The sequence below is a fragment of the Thamnophis elegans genome, chromosome Z (assembly GCF_009769535.1).
Source record: "Thamnophis elegans isolate rThaEle1 chromosome Z, rThaEle1.pri, whole genome shotgun sequence".
Taxonomy (NCBI): domain Eukaryota; kingdom Metazoa; phylum Chordata; class Lepidosauria; order Squamata; family Colubridae; genus Thamnophis; species Thamnophis elegans.
Window position 1 is genome coordinate 97,707,750 of NC_045558.1, and position 25,594 is coordinate 97,733,343.

Genomic DNA, 25,594 nt, shown 5'->3' on the forward strand with positions numbered 1-25,594 from the left:
CTTGAATGTGAGCAGTAGTTGGAGCCCTATTGCTCCATAATACCTAAAATTGACAGAAGCTTGATAAATTATCAGATTGCCAATTGCATGCTTTGTTCTAAATGGACATGTCAAGCTAGTTTTGGAGTGAGTTTGAGTCTAAGAAACAAAGCAGTTATGTTGGTTGATTATTTTCAGTGAGTAGTTATGAGTGTGACCCCAAATTTCAGCTCACAACTTTCCTTCCACCTAGGCTAGCAACAGAATTGTCTAATGTGAGGGGTTTGAGACCAATCCATGGACATTTAACTCACTTATCTGGCTATTGCTATTGGAGCAGAGAATAATTCTAATCATATAAACTCGAATGTCAATTTATCAAATCTCAAATTTAGGAACAATCTGTAGCATATTGTTTGAAGTATATATTTTTTACTTTAAAAAAAACTTCAGTGCATTTACTATTTTTAAATGAATTTTGAAGAAGCAGAATAGGAAACATACAGAAGACTTCTAAGAATGCCACAGACAGCCAGGAAAACAAACAAACAAATGGATCATACTCAGATTTCTTCTGAAACAAATTATTAGGCTCATATTATCCTAATTCAGAAACATTAAGTGAAGATCTAACTCTCTGAAGAAAGTTGTAATGCTGGGAAAGGTAAAAGAAAGAGAAGAACATGGCCAGTAGCAAAGTGATAAATGCACAGTTCGAAGACCTGAAAGCTTAGGAACCAATCTTCATTGAGAAAATCTATTAATGTGGTTGCTCAGAGTTCACAATGACTTGATAGTCCATAAACAATCAATCAAACAATCAATCACGCTAATTTAAAATCCAAAGATAAAATAATACCCAAAATGCATTATGAAAAATAAAATACAAATCTTGCAACAAAAATGCAGGTGTGCAAACATGCACATTTCTACTTGCAGATCAACCAAAAATGGGTTCAGAGTTCTTTTTTTTTTAAAGCCTGTTTGGCCTTAAAATTATGCAGTTTCTAGTTTGCTCCTATCACTGTAATTAAGTAATTACACTGTAATTTCCTTACCCAAGGGTGGCACATTTTCATGGCATTTTAGTTGAAATTGTGAGGCTGTGTTTAACTGCAATTATATATTATAATTTAATACAAATTTTAAAAGAAATCTCATGATTGATTAACTTAATCTTAACTTAAAACGCACGAATTGGAAATTTTGCAGATTCTGAAATAGAAAAATAGAAAGAAATTGAACCATTTTCCCCATCCTTAAATGCTTTCCAACCCTGTCAACCTTTTTAAACAAACAAACAAAAGGGGGAAAAACACCTTTGTCTCTTTTTTACTGCATCTGTTCCCATAGTCCCTGCCTTTTTAATCTCCTTGCTTGCCAGCCATTCAGGTTGTAGTCACACCCACAATGTTTTTCTTAGCCTAACACAAGCTGTCACTATCAATCACTGCTTTGAGTCACATTGTCAATGAAACCCCTGAAGTGGTGAGAGACCGAAACTCTGACCTTGCAAAGCCTTTTTGGCATGAGTCAATTAATGCCCCTGATTGCTATCCTAAGCTAGGGAAGTATATCTATACATTACTAAAACACTACACTACTGTTTATCTGTTTGAACTTCACATTAGCCCAAATGGTATATTAATTTGCAACAATTTTGAAATTAAGGGATCTAAAAATCCACTAATTTAAATAATGCCTAAAAAACCCAGGACGTGTTACCTATGGGATTGAAATTTCCACAATATTCAGACCAGTTTTATTTGCAAAATTGTGGCTGTTGTAATGTCCCTTTGATCACATGATTATGATTTCTGATGCTCCCTGCCAGCTTCCAAGCAAAGAAAAAACAACAAGAGAAAGCCAGCAAGAAATCATTCCCATTCCCACTGCTTTTTTGCCTATCAGAGGATGACCCAATGGGTTGTAGATTTGTCTAGATATATATTATAAAGCAATGTACAATATTTACAACATTAAAGCAATGTACAACATCGATCAGAAAGATTGGCAGGTCGGCAGTTTGAATCCCTAGCACTGCGTAGCAGAGTGAGCTCCCTTTGCTTGTCCCAGTTTGAAAGCATGTAAAAATGTAGTTTGAAAGCATGTAAAAATGGAAGTAGAAAAATAAGAACCACCTTTGGTGGGAAGGGAAGCGTCCCATTTGCCTTCGGCATTTAGTCATGCTGGCCACATGACTATGAAGACATCTTTGAACATCGCTGTCTCTTCAGTTTTGAAACCGAGATGAACAGCACCCCCTAGAGTCGGGAACGACTAGCACATATGTGTGAGGGGAACCTTTACCTTTCAACATTTTCAGCTTTCCATTTCAGCATCCTGAAAAGCATGTTTACGCCTTCATTTGGAACAGATTAGAGGGCCTTTCTACTCCATTAGAGTCTGTATCAGCACTATGAACAATCAAGAGATTGGTTTGAAAGGCTGGAAAGCAGAAAGAGTGATCTGTAGGTAGACTAGCCCATCTATCTCCAATCTGCTGCTTTCCAGAAGTGCTATAGTACAATTTCTGCTATTCCTTGCCAACATATCTATGCTGGCTGGAAATCAGGGAAGCTGTGGACTGGCACATCTGGAAAACAAAAGTTTGAAGAAGCCAGAACTAGAGTCTGGGGGTAGGGGTTGAAACGTATTTCTTATTTTGTAGCCTTGATTCCAGATGAGAAATAGGAGACATTTAGAAAATTCTTTCAGTTATACAAAATATGAATGATACAAACTGACATTGATTTATATACTTTTTACAATTCTAAAATTGCACACTATTTTTCCTTCTCATTGAAAACAATGAAGCAATTTACAAGTACTGCTCCCCTGAGAGTTTTTATTTATGAATGAAACAATCTTGGACGCATAAAGCAGATTATTACTAAAGGTTTCAGAATAGAGAAAGCTATAAATCTTTTTTCCCTGCATATTTCCAAGTGTGTGTTAGTTCTATGAGGAAAGAGCCTTTACTACTAGTGAAGCTTCTCATTCAAGGCAAATAGGAACTATAGGTGGGGATAGGGTGGAGAGAATCAGGATTAGCTGTGAAGGTGTGTGTCAAAAATTAAATCTCATGCTGTTGTCCCAAAATTGATTTGTTATTGACATAAATAACATACAACCATGTGATTTGTTCTGTATTTAGTTTAGCCCCAATATATTTCAGGGTTATTAACAAACTTTTGCATCCTCTAAAATTCCTAGAGAACTTTAAGAAGACTTTGCTTGTAACTTTATACCATTTATGCTCAAAGGAAGACTTTTGCTGATGTTCAGATTTTGATTTATTATCAATTAATAATTCCCATACAGAACTGGACAGACTGAAGCCCCATGAACACACATGGTCTTCATGCCATCCAGAACTGTCAAGTTGCTACCAGATTTTAAGTTGTGTGGTGATAGAAAGGGGAAATTATTAAATGCCTAGGTAAAGAATAAGTACACAAACTCAACTTAATTTTAATTAATTAGAAATACCGTGTTTCCCCCAAAATAAGACAATAATATTTTCTTTTGACCCCAGAAATAAGCACTTGGCCTTATTTTCAGGGAGGTTTTATTATTGGTGAGGTGCAGGAGCGGCGAGCGTGGTCACCTCATGTCTGCTGCTATGTTGTAATATTTTGGGAGAGGGCTTATTTTTGGGGGAGGGCTTATTTTAGCGTATAAGCTTACAAGCCTGATTGGGCTTATTATCTAGGGAGGTCTTATTTTAGGGAAACAGGGTATAAATGAAATTATTTAATTTTTGTCTTTTACCAATCAAAGAACATATGAAGCCTTATGAAATGGCTACACTTTTGCTACATTATACTACATTTTGCTTACAATGAAGTCCTTTTGGGCACACCAGGAAACTTCCTCCGACTGCCCTCTAATTCCTTAAAGTATTTGAGCAGAGGCCAAACATAGCTTCACTCTGAGAAGGAGGGGAGGCACTTACCATGGACTGAACTCTCAGTGACCTGAGGATGGGCTGTCTCTGGTATCCCTAGGGATCAATCTCTGTTTTGGTTTCAGCTCGGAATCTTTTGGGTGAGGAATGATCTGCATTCCACTTGAGTAGCTTCATCTCCTTCTCTGCATACCTCTCTGGCACAACCTGAAGCAACATATTTCTGGAAAAGAAAAACAAATGCATTTAAGTGCTCAAAACACAATTCGTTGCTCTTGGAAACAAAATCAATGTCATCACAGAAGAGGAGAGTCTTTGCTTTCCCCTAAAACAAGCTGCCGAACATTTTCTTACTCAAAGACCAAACTTGTTTTTGGAGTAACGTAGCGTAATGGTCTCTCTACAACAAATCAGGGTAAGGTGAGGGCCAAAAATACAAATAATCCAAATTTAATATAAAATAACAATTTCATACTGATTTTTGTGTATCCTTTTCCTGCTTTTTCATACTGATTTTTGTGTATCCTTTTCCTGCTTCACTGCATTATAAATTAAAATTTAACAGCAACCTTTGTAACAGCTACAGAAGCTGCATCTATTTTCACTGGGTGTGTTGGTTGGGGAATATGATAAATTCCTTCCTTTGCTCTTGAAGAAACAATAATTGGATCCACTCAGACTGCAGCTGCTTGAGTTTCAGCAACAATCTTTCCCCACCAACTGTGGGGCAATATTGTAAACAGAAGCAGTGCAAGCTCACAATAATCTTCAAGTGGATGCACAAGTGGTTTTAGTACTATGCAAAGGGTGCCAGACTAAAGATGATAAGTAAGTTTAGATGTTGCAAATCTGATGGGTGAAGATCATTTCAAAATGTGTTTATTCCCCAACAAGATTGACATATTGTAATAAATGAAGTCATCATTTCATATTTGTCAAGACCAATTCTACCACTGGGCAGAGTGAGGCAGTTATCTCAGCTGTCGAAGTAGATATAAGATAATGATGGGCAGCATATAGATTTAATAATAAATAAATAAGAATATCCATACTTAGCTTTGTCCAACTATATGGCTAACCTGCTGCTTTCTGAAGTCACAGAAGATCCTGCCACTGTTAAAGAAAGATTTGCATACCAATGTACTATGCTTTTGCACATGTAAGGTGAGAGATGCCATATTATTCACTGACACACATGAAAGGGAGGATATCTTTGATCTCCAGATATTTCAAGCATCAACCATTCTTGATTTACAGTACATTTATTATATTAATTAGAAATAATAATTATAAGGCAATACAGGCTTGAAACTTGTTGTACAATGGAAGCATACCTATGGTGTTGAACTGTTGAGGTATGTGTGCCTATGCCACTTCATCTTTTAACTTTTCCTCCATTCACTTCGCAGCCGGTAATAATTTTGTTATAATCAGATGCCAATGTTATACTGCAGAAATAAGATTTCAGTTTTCCTTTGAATCATAGAATGGAAAGAGACATCATTTTACTGTCTTCTTAAGCAGATCTTAGAATGCCCAAATGTGTCCAATAAATACTCGAAGTAGGTTTTGGGAACAAACATCCAGGGGTGGGCTTAAAAATATTAGCAAATTTTTTTGCCCGATTGCTGGGTGGCGTGGATGGTGGGTGTTGCCTAGTCTGCCTCCTGCACCATGGCAGGGGGGACATTTTTGCCCTCCCCATACTCTGGAGTCTTTCCTTAAGCCTCTGGGTGGGTGAAAACATCCTCCCCAGGTTCTGGAGGCCCTCTGGAGGCCAGAAGCACACCCATTTTTGGCCTTCCCCCAGCCTCCGCACGGACCCTGTAATTACCTGTATCCAAAATGGCCACGTATCAACTTCTGGGAGGGGAGGGGGGGAGTGGGTTGGGTCAACCAGGAGTGGGATTTGGGGGTTCTCCAAATTGCACAGAATCTTAGCTAGAATCTTAGCTCCTGAACCCCTGCAAACTCCCAGCAGCCCACCCCTGAAACTTTCCATATATGGAGCCAGCAATGGGTTTATAGATACATGGCTGGAACATAAATTGGATTTCTGGAGTGAGGGCTTTTCATTGTAACAAAATCCATAAAGCAGAGGCAGAATCACAACAACAGGTACTGTTCCAATCTCAATTTATTTTATGGAAGATGGGATTAAGGCATCACACAGTACAACTGCAAAAAAATTCTACAGGTAATTCCAGATAACTAGACTTCCCCTTCACCCCCATTTCACAGTGAAGTTCCTTTTTCAGATCACACATTTTCCACTTCATTTACTGATGATGAAAGGAAAGTCGCTTGAAGAGAAACCTGCATTAATTGTATATGACTTTCCAGCTTAACCTAAAACTTTGGTATACTTGCCAAAGTAGTAGCCAATCAGCTTGTGCATCCAGACACGGCAAGCCATCTGCTGCCATCTGCTGCTACATCCTCTCTTTGTGAATGTGGAGGTATCTTCATTTATACATACGTAACTAAACAGATTCACTTTGAAGCCCAGTATGTTGTTCTTCATGCCGATATGTTATTTGTCTGGCCTAAAGTGAAATATTGTTTTCTTCTGGTGGAATCTAGCCGGTATCTGTGATTTCATAATTTTATATTAAAAAATGGCTGCCAATAGATTTGGACTGACAGTATTGTGTTTGCTGCACCACCTTGTGGTGCTCAGAGCTATGTGCTGTCCTAAAGCAGGATGGGATGTTGAATGACACATAATAAGAGACGTTTTGTGTCTTCCGCCTCATGAGTGGCTAGAAGAAAATATCTTTTATGACATTTCACAGGGCTTATGAAAGGCCTCATTCTCCATTTCCTGCAGGTGTCACTCTTGTATTTTCATACTAGATACCTAAGGGAAACTGTCAATGCATTAATCCATCAAGAATATGATTTACCCTGATGTATATGACAGTTGATATCAGTGTACCTGCAGCTTTAATTAAAATCTGATTAAAATATACTCTCTTTTTTCTTTTACACAATTCATTTTTGTCACTTCCAAATCAAGTGTATTTTGAGAAATTGACCTGACTTTCTCCATTATCTGATCCCCAGATTGTTTGACAATAACATTATTGTTGAATTTCTGATGAAGCCAAGGAAGTATTGTAAAGCAGAAATACATAACTCTGGCCCAAAGCTCTAAAGTTTTGATTAAAACTCCAAACCACCAAACAAGGTATACATTTTTATTGAGTTAGGAAGGAAATATGATTTAATATCTGACAAATAATTACATCAGTTCAGTTAATACCTTATTATTAATTTATGTCTATTATATTTAGATTCAATTGAATTTTATTTTTTCCCTGACTTTTCTAAAAATCACCCTATGTAAGATTTATGATTTTAAAAAAAATCTAGTCCTAAGATTTATTCAACATAGCTTGAAAAAGAAATGGCTGGTTATATAGATTCCTAATCCTGAAAGTATTGTGTGGTGTAGGCCTGAATTAAAACATCATTAGGATTCCCTTCACATTCTGAAGATGATTCCCAGTGTTTAGCAGGGTTTTTCAGGATGAAGGGCGTGAAACTTGCAACTGGTCCACTGACTCAGCAGGATATGAGGTGATTGTGACTCAGTAGTAGTGGGAAAAGTCATATTGCATGTGTGGAAAAGCACTAATCTCTCTTTCAATCTCTACATCATATCATATTTCATAAATTGAACTATTGGGTCAGGAGCCTGAGTTCAGTGGTGTTCATTCATAACTAAAAGCTTTGGGCTAGAATCTGAACATGGTGCAAAATAAAAGAATAGATAAGAGTATGTCCTTTTCCTGGTTAGCTGGGCAGGTCTGAATTCCCTGAGCTATCCTCTTCTTCCTTGACAATCCCACTAGGTAAATGAAACCAAGAAATCAACTCCACAAGAAGGCTAATGCTGCTTTTATTGAGATGTGACATAACAATAAAAACTTGCAAGACTTACTGTCATGTAGCTCCCCCTCAGTCGTTATCATTCAGTGAATTAGAGAGGATTCTGAACAGATGAAATCTGAACAGATGAAAGTTCAGATTCTTGTCTAATTGTTTCCATCAAAGCAATTTTTTTCGTATTCTGTGTTTTGCTCCTCCTTTTTAGCTGAGCCCTAGATTGTATTGCTGAAGTCTGTATTATCTATCTCAGAGTTGTCAAACTTGCAGCCTATGGGCTGGATGCACCATGCACTGGCCATGCCCACCCCTGGTTTAGCGAGGGGGGGGATTATGAAATGTCACATGAGAACAATGTGGCACCGTGAGTTTGACACCCCTGATCTATCTGCATTGAGATAAAACACCCCTGATCTATCTGCATTAAGAGAAGGTCCTTGGTTTACTATCATAATGGATGCTGACCATCAGGGTAATAAGTCATGATGGTCATAAAATGGGTTGGTCATGTAATGACACAATTTTATGACTTTTTTTGTGGTGGTTGCTAAATAAATCACCATGGCCATTAAACAACTCCTTAGTTGCTAAGCAAATTTCACAGTTGTTAAGTGAATCAATAGTTTACTATGGGCTTTGTTTGAAACTGGAAATATGTGCCATTTTGTTTTTGTAAAACTATCATAAAACATAGTCATTGGACCCCAGGACACTGCAAATAGTTATAAATGTGGCCATTTTGAAGTACCCAAAATTTCAGTGACATTACCTCAGACTATTATAACTTTGAATGTGGGTCATAAGTAGTACTAAGGTAGCCTACCATATAGTAACTTCGAAAGATTGCTAAGCAACAAGTCATAAGTTGAGGATTATCCATATTTAACATTTATTTTAAAGATCATTGTTGCAGGTGGGTAAATTGAGTTAGGTGAAAGCAATAAAGAAAACCTTCAAAATGAAAGAGTATAGAGATTGTTATTGTCTGATTTTTTTAAAAAAGTGGCTATTGCACCTAAGAGATATTTTCTGGACACTCAAGAAAGAGGAGAAAATGACTTCTCTTTACTTGAAAATGTAGCTGAGAAATGGGAAGGCATTTTCAAATCAACCATGAGCAGTGGTGGGATTCAAAATTTTTTACTACCGGTTCTGTGGGCATGGCTTGATGGGCATGGCATGGTTTGATGGGTGTGGCAGGGAAAGGATACTGTAAAATCTCCATTCCCTCCCCACTTCAGGGGAAGGTTACTGCAAAATCCCCATTTCTTCCCGATCAACTGGGACTCAGGAGGCAGAGAATAGATTGGGGCGGGGGCAGTCAGAGGTGATATTTGCCAGTTCTCCAAACTATTCAAAATTTCCACTACAGGTTCTCCAGAACTGGTCAGAATCTGCTGAATAACACCTCTGGCCATGCCAGAGAAGAGTAGAGGCAAAACAGCAGCAGCCACAGGAGGGCAGTCAAAAAAGGCATAATGGTGTTTATGTGTCAGAGCCCTATCCTACAAAACCCTCAATGTTGATATGAGAACAAGAGATGTTTCCCATCACAATTTTTACTTTTTCACACAAAAATCTGCAGCAGGATAATACATGTTGAGGGAGTCCTCAACATTCAGCCATAATGGAATCTGCCCGTTATGGTTGTTTGTTATGACCATTGTAAATTGGGTTTAGAATTGGTTATAACTTTGAACAGTCACTAAGTGATTTGTATATAAATACCCAGAGCTCTTAGTAATGGACTTTTATAGTTCTGGAAGTTTGCCAGGTTGGAGAAAGACTATAATAGTAGCTCAAAACATGAATGAAATGAAAGGCCTAAAATGATGCCAATGTCTACATCATCATAATCATCAAGAACAACAACAATTACATTTTGTTCTGTTTCTCTCCCCCACCCACAAGTTATGCCATGTTATGTACTCAAACGAGGCTAAGTGGGATCAAGTCTGATGAGTATTTGGATGGGATGAAATGTCCAGGAAATCTAAGACCGGTGTCAAATAGCATCCCAGAAGGAAGCGTCAACAAATAGTTGCCAAAAAATCTTACATGCCTATCCATGAAGTTCTCAAAATGAAGTTTTATCTATTTTTGAAGCATTTTATATTTTAAAAACAGGAAGGGAAAATATGATTCTGTGTGACTGGATTTAATAATGTTAAAGAGCCCTGGTGGCGCAGTGGTTAGAGTGCAGTACTGCAGGCTACTTCTGCTGACTGCCTGCAATTTGGCAGTTCAAATCTCACCGACTCAAGGTTGACTCGGCTTTCCATCCTTCCAAGGTGGGTAAAATGAGGACCCAAATTGTTTGAGGCAATATGCTAATTCTGTAAACTGCTTAGAGAGGGCTGTAAAGCACTATAAAGTGGTATATAAGTCTAAGTGTTATTGCTATTGCTAAAGGACTGCATGTTTTAACATATTAATAGTGTCTGGATCTTCTCTCTATCTTTTAGGTTATTTTAATTACTATTAAGTACAATCATACTATCACTGTTGTGTTGTTACCCTCTCCACATAATGTACCACCAATCAAGCTATCCACAACAACAACCAAGAAATGAGATTGTAAGACTTGATCTTTCTTCTCAAAGAAATCGATGCAGAAGGGGCAGAGACTGAGGTAAGCAATGTGGATGCTATTTAGACTTCAACACTGAGGATCACAGTGGGCAAGACTTATGGTCCATTTTATGCTGCCAACGTATATATTTATTGAGAATTATCTTGTCCCTAAATGGAGGCACAATTTCAGATGTTTGTAAAGTAACTTTTACTGTTGGTAGAAAATCAGCAATATTTTTTTCTCTATAAAAAATAATAAAAGCCCAGAGTTGCTTGATAATGAGTAGTAAATGGGCTTAATAAAATAAAATTAAAATACAATTCTGTTTCTTCAGATAGAAATTAGAATTGTAAAAAATGCAATCCTTAATTACACATAAACAGTTACTTAGCATCCAACCACACATACTTTGTTGATGCACATCTTGCCAATGTATCATTTCAAATATAAGCTTGCATTTTGTAATGGTTGCTTTAATTCAAAAACTGCCTCTAGCAGAGTTTCACATTGTCAGTTGAAAGGTATGTTGGATTGTTTTAAAAAGGGCATTAATTCCCTCTGTGAGTGGAGATTTGCAAAGCCATTTGCAAAGTCTGAACCACATCTATAGACTACTTACACTAATTAAATGCTTGCATGGCAAAAATAACAAGAGAGACAGATTTTTTTGATTGCAACAAGCAGCAACAGAGCTTTATTAGACAATTTTCATTAGTATCAAAAGCCCAAGGACAGTCACAAATGAACTAAAGAAAGAGAAAGCATATCCTCCAAGAAAATGCTTTAAAGAGTGGATGAAACAGAGAAATCTTTTGTGATGGTCATTGACATAGAAATGGAAGAGCAGAGACCTATCTACTATGAGGATTTATGCAGAGAATTTGAGCAGATCTTTTTTGATCATAGAAATTCTTGGAGGAATTTGGAAGTATCAGTCACAAGATTTTCTTCCATGTCCTGTTGAAAAAGACAAAGAGAGAAAAATAAATCTCTGGAGAAACTTACAAATACAAACAACAAGAACTGAGAAGCAAAACTCATGGATTTTTGGTGGTCAAATATATTTTCTAAAGACTAGGAGAAAGTCTGTTCCCTGCAGAGACTCTCTTTATCTTGATAGAATGAAATAAACAACCAACAAACCCTTTGAAATGATGGGTTTTATATTACTTTAAATATTTAAAAAAACTACTGAAAAAGAAAAGCATTTCAGATACTGAACAGCAGCAAATGTTATAAATTCATTTAAATTAAAGTCTCTTGTAACTTTCTGGAAAAATAGGCAAGCTGTCTTAGGGTGTTCTGAATTTTTTTTAGAACTAATCTAATTGAACAAAACAAAACTATTTTTTTCAATTTATCAGCATCTTTCAGATGATCTCCTTCCATTTTCTTTGTTTCATCTCAAAGGTAATCTATCCTTGTCCAGACTGATGGCAGGGGCATTTCCAAGGGTGACAGAAAATGAAGATGTGCAGGAGAAGGAATGACAGAACCTGGGATGGAGTTAGAAGTGGGATCAGCCTAGAATCTCTATGTAGCCACAAGTGGACCAAGTTTAACCTCCCTTGAATTACATTGACCCTATCTAATTCCAAGCAGGTATTAAGCATTAGTTGAGAAAATTCCTGTGCATGGGCTGTTTAGCAATAAAAAAGTTTAATTGGACCTTCACATGTGGACCTGGTCTTTTGCACCTGAGAAGATGACAATTATGACTCATTTGATCAAAGCTCCATCCCTTGTTTAGGCACCCAAAAATGTGTATTGGGAGGAAAGTGTTTTAAAAAAAACTTTAAGAGCAAATGTTGAAAAAACTTGATAACTCTGTTTGCAGATGAAATAAAGTACCTCACAATATTTCAAAAGTTACAGGAGAAGACTGGGATGGTAACATGTAGCTGTTATGTAGCTGTTTAAATTGCTAATTTAAATTGCCATTTAAATAACCCAGTTCAGATGAGACAAAGAAAATGGAAGAATTTCTTACATAGGGTCCTGAGAATCTAAGGTTTAAGCCAAAAATCATTGAAGGATTAAAGGTATGCTAAACTTTGCCTCAACTCCTGCCCCCCTCCACCAAACAGCAATCTATATGAAGCCTCCAGTTTGGTTGCCATTTGTACAATTATTGCATTGCCCATCTTTTGCTCTTCTGCCAAGCCAACAAAGTGATGTTCTCTGGCTGTTATATATTCCAGCCTCAAATTTAGTTCTGGTTCCTACTACTAATCTGAGGAACTCTGAACTCTGCAAAATATAGCTTCAGCCACTAATTCCAAACTTTATGGGCAACCTTAGTTGAAGAAATGGATGGCACTGAACTCTCTCTTTAGGATAGTATTGGCAAACCAAATGATACACAATTCCTTAGTGTGCCAAACAGCTGCATAGATAATGGTCAGCTACAGCATGGTAATTTTCCAGCATTCCTATTTCTGATTTTCCATAGTTAACCAGACTTTATGTACTTTTCCATTAAAGAGTTTTCCATTGTTATAAAAAGAAATAAGCTACATTTAAAGTCACCTTTACTGATTAATATTATTCTTTCCTGCAAGCAAAGAAAAAAAGAAAAAAAATGATGGTCACGGTAATTCTCACCTGTTTTGCCTCCCTGAGAATGTGAAGATGTCGGATAGCACTGAGGACGTGAAGAAATTCCTCCTCCAATGTGTCCTCCACCAATGCCTCCTCCTATACAGACGCCTCCTCCACCATGGCTTCCTCCGCTGATGCTTCCTCCACTGACACCTCCGCCTACACAAACACCTCCTCCACCGAGGCTTCCTCCACTGACACCTCCTCCTACACAAACACCTCCTCCGCTGATGCCTCCTCCACCTCTTCTTCCACCTCCATGTCCTCCTCCATATCCTCCTGAGCCACTGGAAGAAGAGAAATATAACCTCTTATAATATATTTCTGATATAAGTGTAATCCATCCATCCGTCAACCAATAATAGAAATTCTTACCCAGGGAAAGAATCGCCACCCCCCTCAAATAAAATAACTATTATGATGTTAGCATCAAGCTCAATAATATAATTATGATTTAATGTGGGGAAAAGTTCTACATTAATTCTAGTAGATCATCTCCTAACTGGTTTTGTCAGCATTTGTGTGTATGAACTAGTGGTCTAAGTCAATTCAAGGCAATGTGGTAACTTTATTCACTATAGTTATTCATTACCTCTTTCCTTCTTAATTCACAGACCTTCTTTAGGCATTATACATGTAAACTTCCCCTCTTCTAAGTAAGTGGCATAACCTGTTTCTAGTCATGTTTTTTCCAGTGACAGTTAATATTGCTAAATTTCAGTTCACAGGGAAACCAACAAAACTGGAGTTTGAGTACAGCTCAACTCTATCCTCCTTGGCTTCCATATGAACTGAAATTCTGCAGTATTACATTTACTCTAAAGGCAATGGTAACTTCTCATAAAAAAGTCACTGAAGCAATGTCAAGGTGTTAAGGTTGTGCGGAATGCTCACAAATTAAGTATAATACGACACCCTAAAGGGGCTAGAACCTTCCAGGAGATGCTTATGATTTAATGATAAATGATTATCAGCAAGCTTTGTTCAAGAGCACAGAGCCTAACTCCTGCCTGGAAAGCAATCAATTCACATTTCCTGGTCAACATACATTTCTTGCTGCCCTTCCTCAAGCAATCGGCGGTATTGGCAGATTTCCTGTTCCAGACGAGTTTTGATGCCAAGGAGAAGCTGATATTCTTGATTCTGACTTTCAATCTCACACCGGATGCTAGCCAATTCTCCTTCTACTGGTTCAATCATATTCTGAATCTGTTGTAGCTGCATGTTGTATCGACGTTCTGTATCCTCCAGATTGGTTTGCATAGATTGAATCTGAAAATAGAAAGGCAATACATAGGACCTGATCTTCAAGAAAATGCTGAGGTTCTTTTAGCAGAAGAGAAGGGAGAATAGAAATATTTAGTTACTAGACAATGATTTGTATAACATGCTGACTTAATCGTTTCCACATGCTGTCACTTACCAGGCTTATTTGGGACTGGAGCTCAATCTCAAGGGTTTGGTACTCGCGTCTCAGTTCTGAAAGTTGATGGTTGCTTGAACTTATTTCCTGATCACTTGAAGTCACTTCTTGGCGAACCTCTTCCATCTGAAAGAATCAAAGGAATAAAAATAAGAAAAAAGAAGAAGGTAATTTGGGGGCATGGGAAAATTTGGTGTAGAATTGGCAGTGGAGTTAGACCATGTTAAGATCTCTTCTTTTGAAAATATCTGATTCATCCTAACATGCTAGTCCATTTCTTTCTTTCTCCAAAGCCCCTCTCCTTCCATAGCCGCTCTTTTATAGGCGCTATTCCATTGCACTGCTCCAACTGCACAACCCTTCAAAGGGGCACAATGGGACTGATTGCCTGTTTTGCTTGGGGGAAGGGATGGAAAAGGGATTATTGTTGTTGTTTTCTCCTTATTTGTGGGTTTCCCTGAATTGAGCTATTATTGTCAATGAACTGTTAATCTGTTTTATGTTAAGAATTATGCTAATCACTTTCTCACCACCTGCAATTTCAGACATTTTTTGTGGGACTCCCATATTTCCTGCTTTTCATCTCCAATTTCTCCAACCTTATTCAGATTGCTTCTAGGATGTCTTGGGGATATACAAATAGATATTTAGCTATTTCTTTCAACCTACAACTTAGGCTTCTTTTGGCTCATGTCATCAAAGCCCACAAAATATTTCTATATGTTGTGGGTGATGAAAAGCATTTATATTTTCTGATCACTGGAAGATGAACAGACTGTTTAAATATATTTCACTTGCCTTGCTTTCATACCAGGCTTCAACCTCTTTTCGGTTTTGTTCAATGATGTTTTCATATTCACACCGGAGCTGATCTAAACGTTGTTTCAAGTCTTGTCCAGGCGCAGCATTCACTTCAACACTGACATCACCATGGCCTCTCTGGCCTCGGAGTCCTCTCAGTGTCTGTAGTAATGGGGATGAAGAAATGAATCATAAGAAACTGACACTAAAAAACACTTTAAAAGGAGAATAACTCAATTTGTAATGTTAAAAAAAAACCAAAATAAAGTAGAAGGATGTTTTACATTTCCTTCTCATGAAAGAAAATGTTTTTATGACAGGTCAATGCCTGGCATACAATTGTTTTGTAATCCAGGTCTATCTATGGACAATATAACTTCTTATAGTTCCATGATTTCTTCAGTCTCCCTTCCCTCTCTCTGAAGTTAGTGTTCTGACATGAAATGCAAAAGGACTCAACATTTGGTCACTATGCAAAAATATTCTTAAAAAAACAAATTACTAGATGATTATTCCCAGTAAATATAATCATGGGTAGCAGTAGCCTCCCCCACACCTCATGTATAGGCCCTTTGGGTTGCTCAGACTCACTGTGGCAACAATTTTGTGAATGTTCAAACCACAATCTGCTCTCCAAATTCTGAATTTGCCTACTGAACCAGTTTGTGTGTGCATCTGTGCATAATATTTATTTATATCCCATCTTTATTAAATTTATCCATCTTTCCCTATGGAAAAAATAAAAGAAGAAGTAGGCCTATAAAATGTGGAAATATGAGATTTGGTGAGAAAGTAGATTACTGCATCTTCACAAAATGAAGGGCAAGGTGCCACTTCAAAGACATTTGTTTCCTGGATGCTGTTTTGTTTTGAATTGTGTCACCGACTCTTTACTACAGAAGTGTTGCCTGGCCCAAGCTATATCAAGGAACAGCAGTGAAATATTTTTGGGTGTCATTCAATTCATTCTTTGAATTTTGCTCCCAAACAAAGTGGGTGGTGGATAGCCTATTACCTGAAATGTAAGGGTCAGAAGCTCTGAATGTTAGACTTCTGTTCACTGGTGCTCTTACCTCCTCATGATTCTTCTTCAGACATATCAGCTCTTCTTTGAGGGATTCAAATTGCATTTCCAGTTCTGACTTGGCAAGAGTGAGTTGATCCAAGAGTGGGCGTAATCCATTGATATCAGCCTCCACATTCTGACGGAGACCAGCTTCAGTGTTATATCTATTCCACAGGAGAGTTTACAGGTTTCATGATTAACACATTTGCACAAAGTGCACCAAAAAACAAATCCTTGTGGAAAAAGGTCAACAATCCCCCAAAGTACAGTGAAGAGTGAAGATGCTCAGAGATTATTGAAGGATGAATGTTTATTTAAGGAGAAGAACACATGGAAAAACAGGGGAGAAAGGGGATGAAATGGAGTGTCTTCCCCCAAAAAAGCACTTTAAGCTGGAGAAATTCTGAAAAGGGACATTTCACACAATGTGATTGTTTGAACCTCCCATCTTTGAATTGTACTATTACTAGCTACTTGGAGTTTGTAATCGAGAAAGTGGTGAATCCCTTTCTCAGGTAAAATCACTGAGTGCAGCAAGATTAGAAGGAAGCAAGTGAAGTGAATCATACTCACTTCAACTTAAAATCTTCAGCAGTCATCCTGGTGTTATCTATATTCAGCAGAATTTTGTTATAATCATCTGTTTCAGCAATCAGCTGAAAAATAAATAAATAATAGAGTTGTTTATGACACAGCAATAAGTAAACCACTATGATTGTTTTGATTGCTTGGTACAACTGATGTTGAAATATGTGATTTTGATCTGTCTGTAAGATTACACTTTAAGAAATGTGAAGTCTGAAAAGGTAACACTTTCTTCTTCTTCTTCTTCTTCTTCTTCTTCTTCTTCTTCTTCTTCTTCTTCTTCTTCTTCTTCTTCTTCTTCTTCTATCTTTCTTCTCCTACTATTTTCTGGTTTGATATTAGTTCTACTTTTAAGACCTGACTTTATGAATATCTGTTGTGTTTTGCTTATATCTGAAGACATGACCTCCTGCATCTATGCACCAACATTATTTAGTTTCTCTGGCTGCTGAGTTTATGACAATTCCCATTGAAAACCATTTTACTTGAGAAGGAAGAATCACTGATTGACCAATCGCATCTATTGTCATCTGGTGTTCCAAGAATTAACTAGTGAACACACATACTTGAATCAATGCCTAGATGGAGAGTTCTGTGCAGTAGACATGGAATCATATGTGCTTCCTGCCCCCTTTCATTATGGCAAATAAGGATTTGAATCTACTTCCCAAACTGATGTCTATCAATATTCTAGACTGGGTTCTTTTATACCTTGCTAGAAAAGATACCAAGAAATCCTAAAACACAGAGAGTGAAAGTAAAAGTAACATTTCCCATTTTAAAGTACATAAAATATGTGTACTTCATAGCTAATTATCATTACAGGATTTCTTGTCTCCCAGGGGTTCCATTTTTGCCTAATACCTCTCTTTAATATATTTCTTCTTTTTTGTTTAATCTCTAAACAAATATTTCTAAATAATTCAGTCTTGTTATATATGATGTTCTCAGTAAATCTATTTGAAGAAAATAATATCTCTGCTAAAATATATCTCTTGGAAACCCTGCTGACATCAACCTGTTATTTTTTTGTTTACATTATATGGTTGATCTGTATTAAATACAGACTGAATGATCAAATGATGCATTTAGAGCATTAAGAATATTTTCAGTTAATAACTTGTTAAATTAGTAACTAATCTTTAAGTTATCATATCAGTATTAATCACAATCTAACAAGAATGAAGCATAGGAGCCATAATCCAGATTCTAAGGGCAAATGTAATTTGAAATATGCATGTCATATTTCTCATAAGAATATCTCCTTCCAAGGCTGCTATGGCAACCTTTCTCATTTGCAGCACAATCTTGGAAAAAGACAAGTTTGGTCTTAGGTGTTGTCAACTCATATTTCAAACTTCAGTGAATATCTGCACAGTCCTAATAAATAATTTAAAAGGCTGCTGCCACTGCCACAAAAGAACTAATTCTTATACTGATGTTGTCTTTTTTTCTCATTAGCTTTTTTCTGTGTAGTAATGTGAGAAGAGGGCAGGAATATGATTGGTTTTCATTTTCATTAATTTAGAGAAGCTGTAGATTATGAAGAATTAAATTAGCATTAGTGTGAAAGGAACAATTAATGTAGGATTAAACTCTATGCTTATTTAGAAAATGATTATTTCTATCTCATCTCATGTCCTACAATATTGATTTATTGATCTCTTTTCTCTTCCTGCCATTTCTCCTTCCAAATTCTCTTTCATTTCTAGGGGCCTTCCCACTTCATCTTTTATATAGATGGCATTAAAGCAGTAATCTACCGTATGATCACAGATTGTATACATACCTCATTGTAGAGTTGGTCAATTTCTTGGTAATAGTGACTATAGTCCTTGTCTGGTCCAATATCACCATGCTTCTGATACCATTCTTTGATCCAGATCTCAAGCTGACAATTTTCATCTTCCAGTCTTTTCACCTGGTCCAGATAATTAGCCAGGCGATCATTAAGATTCTGCATGGTTGCCTTTTCATTGCTGGAGAAGAGGCCTCCATCACCACCACTAAAACTACCACTGCTGAATGGGTAGCCAGAACCACCACCATAGCTGCCACCGCCATAACTGCCACCACCATAGCTGCCACCACCATAGCAAACACCACCATATCCACTTCCCCCATGGCCACCATAACTTCCACCACCATAGCTGCCACCACCATAGCTGCCACCACCATAGCAGCTACCTCCATAACTTATTCTCCCTCTACTAATTCTCCCACAGCTACCACTGCTGAAACCACCTCCTCCATAGCCACTCCGGGATCCTCCATAACTTTTTCCAGAAAGTCCCCTTGAGGACCCTGAGGATGTAATCTTGATGCTGCTTCCACCACAGATCCTGCCACCACCAACACTGCTTCCACCACCCTTAGTGCTGCAACTCATAGTGATTTAGATTTAGAATCCAAATATTAGAAAAGGCCCACTTCAGCTGCACAGCCTGGTACTGGAATTCCAACTGTAATCCGTCATCCCATTTGCCCTTATTTATATCCCCAGTGGAGGGAGTTGCCACAAAGGCTGTTCCTGGTCCCTCCCATGGTATTTGCCAATCCCTTTGTTTATGCCAAGATTTATCTCCCAATGGGAGGGTTTTTTTTTAAAGTTATCAAAGGCAATCTGATACGTAGCTGGCTTTGTCACTCCCACAGAAATTTTAAGTGATGATAAAGATATAGCTGCATATTCAGCCTTATATTTTGCTAATTTCTCCTGTATGTTTCAATTTTTGTTTGCCAGCACTTCATCATCTTTGGCAGTGAAGGAAAAGGCCTCCATAAGTCTTTACATTAAAGTAAAAGAGAAGGCTCAAGAGAGAAGTTGATGTCAACTCTTAATTGCCACGTTGACTCTTAGCAACCACAGTTGTTGGACATTGTAAATTAATACAAACAAGATTCTGGGAAGGATGATCTTAGCACTTTAATACATTTTTAATTAATATAAATGGCTTTGTGGTTTACATGTTTTGTTTTGGTGGTAGTTAAAATACATAAAATTAAATAAATTGCATACATTAGTTTCATAATAGAGTATAAGAGAGAGTAATTTTTGATCACTAAAGAAAATTATTTTTAAAATTTGAACGAATGGCCAAATTACCACATGGGAGGGGCAATAGTATGCTAATCTTATAAAAAAAGATTTTTAGTCTGATTTTATTTTTTATTTTCATGGTTCCTTTGGATGGTTCTTTTCCACTTAGCATGACATGGAACCCTCATTCAGAACCTGTGCACTACTGGCAGTTTTCTAAATTTTCACTCACAATGTTCTTGTATCATTCAAGAAATTGGTATTTAGCTCAGTTTTTTAAAATATTTACCTGGTATTGCTAAACCATTTTCATAACCAGCTGACTGGTGATGTATATAGAGGTGGGGAACGGGGTAGGAAGTCTGAGTTGCACCAGTGTTTACCATGTTTAATTCACTGACCATCTTTTGATAGCTTATTATATTTCACTTTTTCACATTAGTGTTGTTTTCATGCAGATAATATTGATATCCAAATCAACAAGTGCAGCAGATGCTTCTGTTCTATTCAATCTTTCAGACCAAAATCTTTTTCATTGTTCATCTCTCCATTCTGCAGAAGGTTGTCCAAGTCAGCACACATATTACCATAATAACACATTTAGGCTGCAAAAATCTGGATGACTACTAGAAATAGACCGCCTGGTACTTTTTTCAGATCTTCCTTTGGTGTGCTTAGTATACTATAGTGCACAAAGCAAATGCATTGTACTCCAATAAACTAACATAATTGGAAGCTATTGTATATATCTGAATGTTTGTACATATTTCAAAAAGTGCATTTGAATGTGCTATGATTTAAAGACTTTGATGGTGAACGAGCAATGAGTAGATCCTCTTTGCCAGTGAAAACAGGCTCCCGAGCTCCATTTTAGACTGCGACGGTTTCCTGCCACTCTTTGCCAGCAAAAATGGAATTCAGGAGGGCCACCCGATATCTATTTTCACTGGCAGAGGCAGTAAGGACCGGTCCTTTGATGTTTCCAGGGTAGCCCTGCAGACCAGCTCTAAGCATCCTGTGGGCCAAATCTGGCCCGTGGGCCTTGAGTTTGACACCCCTGCTCTAAACTCTAACGGCCAATGTCAGAAATCCCCCCCCCCCCAATTCTTGAAATGTTGCAATTAGAATTTTTGGTAAGATGCAGCTTGCTGTAATTATAGCAGCCAAATCAGGTTCAGCAGCATCCGTCTGCTGCCTGTTAACTAGTTTAGGAAGAGGAGGGAAAACAAAACCCAGAGCAGCTGTTCCAGCTTCTTTTGTTCCCTGGGCTGTGCTGCTATGGCTCAGATTTAAACACTTGATAAAAGAAGTATTTTCATCACAATGATCACACCCAGAGTTTCCTCATCGATTACCTTTCCTTACTAAGCATCTCATACTAAGCAAACATCTCATTTAATAACTCTTCCCTAAACTGCCTAAACTATGCAGATGTGGTTTTGCTAATATCATCTACGCATATTCCAGTGATGTGCTTACTTCAGCTCTACTTTCCCCTTTACTCATTCTTTAAACAATGTTAGCAAAAGTGGGATTGTTTTCCAAGTCCTTTCTCTTTCAGTTTCTCCCTTTTTTGTTTGTTTTAGCCAACCTATACAACTTCATACAGGTAATCCTTAACTTACAACAGTTAATTCAGTGACTGTTCAAAGTTACATAATCACTGAAAAACGTGATTTATGACCATTTTTCACACGTACAACTATTGCAGCATCCCCAGGGTCATATGATCAAAATTCAGATGCTTGGGAACAGACTCATATTTATGACGGTTACAGTATCCTGGAGTCGCATGACAAGCAAAGTTAATGGGGAAGCCAGATTCACTTAACAACTGTGTCACTAACTTAACAATTGCAGTGATTCACTTAACAACTGTGGCAGGAAAAGTTGTAAAAGAAGCAAAACTCACTTATCAAATGTTTCACTTTACAAAAGAAATGTTGGACTCAGTTGTGGTTGTAACTTGAGGACAACCTGTAAGCCATTTTCTGTTTGAGCTCAGTTTAGTTTTTCTCAGAGGGCATCCTCTTTGAAAGAATGAAGACATGGATTTACTAGCATTTTTTTGTTTATGGAGATGCATTTTGAAGGGCCATTGCTTTATGATGATTTACTGTGATTTTTGGTGCTTTGTCATTTCATAAGGATGAAATCCTTTCAACCTTCCACTGCATTGTGTGCAACATGGATGTTTGTGCTTCAAGAATGAATGGAAAGGGGAGATTCTTCAGGAGACATGGAAGCATGAGCATAGCATCTCTTTGACATGAACAGATGGGTCTGCTTTAGTGGTTAGTGTTGTAGCCTCGTAAGTCCTCAGACTTACGAATGACAGCTCGGCAGCAGCCAGGCGCGTCTTAGCCAATCAGACGTGCCTGCCGGTTGCCGGGCTGTCATACGCGAGGCTATTGGTTGAACTACTTGACAGCCGAGTATAAAAGGCTGTCAGACGAAAGAGAGACGCCGGTCTACTCACAGTTGATGTTCTATTCGTTCTTGTTTGAATAAATGGTTCAAGGTTACCTCAGACGCCTCCTCGTAATTTCTACCGCCAATCTAACACTGGCGACGAGCGGTAGGGGACTCCGGCTCTGAGCACAACCTGACACCTGAAGAACAAGCAACGCTTATATTAGGCGCGTAGACCGGACAAACCAACCGCGCCTCATTCGCCTCAACCGCCTCACAGAATCGCCTCAGCCGATTACTGATGGCTGGCATGCCAGCCTTCGCTCCTTTCGGAGCTGGCGGAGAGTCCTGGGAAGCCTTCTTAGAAAGGTTCGAGTGCTTCCTCATTGCCAACAACCGGCAGGGGTACTCTCAAGCGAGAAAATGCGGTTTTTTTCTTGACCGCCTGCGGCTCTGAGATGTTTGCAACGGCCAGATCTTTTGCTGCCCCTAGGGCCATTTATGACTTAACCTGGCAGGAACTGACAGACGGGCTTCAAGCCTATTACGCCCCTATGCCTTCACAGATCGCACGCCATTTTGCCTATCGCAGGCGAGTGCAGAAGCCTTCAGAAACAGTTAACCAATTTCTCCAGGCTCTGTGAGTCGCTGCGGCACAGTGTGACTTTCTTGATCTCGAAGACAATTTGGCGGAGCAGTTTGTTTGTGGCCTCAAGGACATATTCCTGAGGCGCCGTTTACTAGGGAAGCCAAAAGTAATGTTGGTTTACGCTATTGATGAGGCTCGGGCCGCTGAACTAGCAGACCTCTCCTCCATCGAGATCGATGTTACTTATCGCAAATGGCTGTTTCTGCTAATATGCCTGCCTCGCCTGCCTTGCCTGCCTTGTCTGCCCTGTCGGCTCCAGATCCATCGCCGCCACAACAGTCCACCTACATAACCAACCTAATAGATGAACTACCTCCACTGCCAGAACACCTCCGTTCCACGTAAGTGGATCGTCTGAGGGCCACCCCTCGCCGTCCGCAACCGCAGCAGACCCAAGCGCTGATCCGCTCTCCTGCCGTGGCTTCTACTTGCCTAGGCTGTGGAGGTGCGCATCCCCCGGTCTACCTGCCCATTCAAAGCCACAATCTGCCGCCGCTGCGGCAAGAAGGGCCATCTAGCGCAAGTCTGCTGAGCCGCTCTGCCTCCTCTGTCTCCGTCTGACCAACCTACTGCCTACGGCTCACCTCCACCCCTGAAGAATCCATCCTCCCGGAGGCCTCAGCCGCACCAAGATGACTGCTACAACACGCTTACTGAAGCTGTCCCCGCCATTCCCGATGTTGCTGTCAATCTGGCCTCCGAGGGTACGCCGAAGATTGCCATAACTGTCTCAATAGAGGGCTGCCCCTGTCTAATGGAGGTCGATTCTGGCTCCTCCCGCTCCCTCCTTTCGTGGGCTACCTTCTCTAAACTCTGCCCTTCTGTGACCAAGTGCAACTTTCGCCGCCGGACGCCATCCTAAGGGACTATCAAGGGTCACAAATCCCCACCCTGGGGTGCTATGGGTTGAGGGTTACCTATGGGAGTCACTGTGCTGTCCTCCCAGCCCTAATAGTGCTCAAGCCTCTTCCCTCAATCCTGGGTTTAGATTGGTTTTCTCCTTTAGGGCTATCCCTTACTGGAGTGCACAGTATAATGGACACGCCCCCTCCCGATGTAGCAGCAGTCCTATTGGACTATGCTGACATTTTTGATGGACAGCTAGGCCAATACAAGGGCAACCACATCTCCCTTAACTTGGACCCCCAGGTTGCTCCAATCAGGCTGAAGGCCCGCAGGGTGCCCTTTGCCTTGAGGCCAAAGGTTGACACCGAGCTTGACAAGCTTGTGGCACAGGGCATGCTGGAGCCCGTCAACCATTCTCGCTGGGAAACCCCCATAGTGATTCCCGTGAAGGCCAACGGTTCCATCCGCATCTGCACCGACTACAAGTCGACGATCAACCTTGGCCTCCAGGCAAACCCCTATCCAGTCCCTGTCGTGCAGCATCTGCTCCACTCCTTGGGGCAGGGCTGCATTTTCTCTAAACTGGATATGGCGCAGGCCTACTAGCAGCTTCCTGTGGATGACAATGCGGTGGCAGCCCAGACCATGGTCACCCACCAGGGGGCTTTCTGTTGTCGCCGCCTCCAATTTGGCATATCCGTTGCCCCAGGGATCTTCCAGAGCTTTGTGGAGCGCTTGCTCCATGGGCTCCCTGGCATTGTTCCCTATTTTGATGACGTCCTGATCGCTGCAAGCAGCCGCTCAGACCTCATCAAAGTTCTCAGGAGGGTCCTCGACCGTTTCAAGGGCGCGGGTTTAAAATTGAAGCGCAGCAAATGTTCCTTTGCTGTGCCCCAAGTGGAATTCCTGGGCTTCTTGATAGATGCCCAGGGAATCCACCCCACCCCTTCCAAAATTGCAGCCATAAGGAATGCTCCCCGCCCTAACTCGAAGGCGCAACTTCAAGCGTTCCTCAGCCTTTTAAATTTTTACGCGCCATTTATTCCGCACAAGGCATCACTAGCCAATCCGCTGCATCGGTTGCTCGACCAATCCGCGACCTGGCGCTGGGGCAGCCGCGAAGCGCATGCGTTCGTGGCTGTCAAATCCCTGCTGACGTCAGAGGCAGTCTTAGTACAATACAGTGACAAGCTGCCCCTGACTTTAGCCTGTGATGCCTCCCCCGTGGGTTTGGGGGCGGTTCTGAGCCATGTCCTTCCCAATGGCTCAGAAGCCCCCATAGCTTTTTACTCCCGGACACTTTCCTCCACCGAGAGGAACTACAGCCAGATTGACAAGGAGGCTCTGGCTACGGTGTCCGGGGTTAAAAAGTTCCACGATTACCTATATGGTTGGCACTTTACCCTCTACACCGACCACAAGCCGCTCCTTGGGCTTCTGGCCGGTGATAGGCCGACCCCGCCCATTCTATCCCCTAAGATGACCCGTTGGATGGAGTTCTTGGCGGCGTACTCCTATGCCCTATGATACCATCCGGTCAAGCACCTAGGGCATGCAGATGCCCTTAGTCACTGCCCCCTTCCCTGCGAGGATACTCAATCGGTTCCTTGCCTTTCTGTCCTCTCCATTGCCGAGCTGGACTTGCCCCTAACATCCACGGATGTGGCCTCCCACTCTCAAGCTGACCCTGTCCTGTCTCACGTAATGACATGGGTCCTGAGAGGTTGGCCTACAGCTACCACACCGCCAGATTGCAGGGCCTTCAAGTCCCGTCAGCTGGAACTATCCCTCCACTCAGGCTGCCTTCTCTGGGGCG

At 39.9% G+C, this 25,594-nt stretch overlaps 1 protein-coding gene across 1 annotated transcript; it reads right to left on the minus strand.

Moving 5' to 3' along the window:
• Positions 1–11,255: 11,255 nt before the first annotated feature.
• LOC116521239 (keratin, type I cytoskeletal 10-like) lies at positions 11,256–19,220 on the minus strand. Its single transcript, XM_032235927.1, has 8 exons — positions 18,621–19,220; positions 16,820–16,902; positions 16,254–16,410; positions 15,178–15,342; positions 14,380–14,505; positions 13,987–14,228; positions 13,168–13,243; positions 11,256–11,312 (listed from the first exon to the last, which is right to left on the minus strand). Exons 1-8 carry the CDS (start codon positions 19,218–19,220, stop codon positions 11,256–11,258), a joined length of 1,506 nt encoding a protein of 501 aa, XP_032091818.1.
• Positions 19,221–25,594: the final 6,374 nt, after the last annotated feature.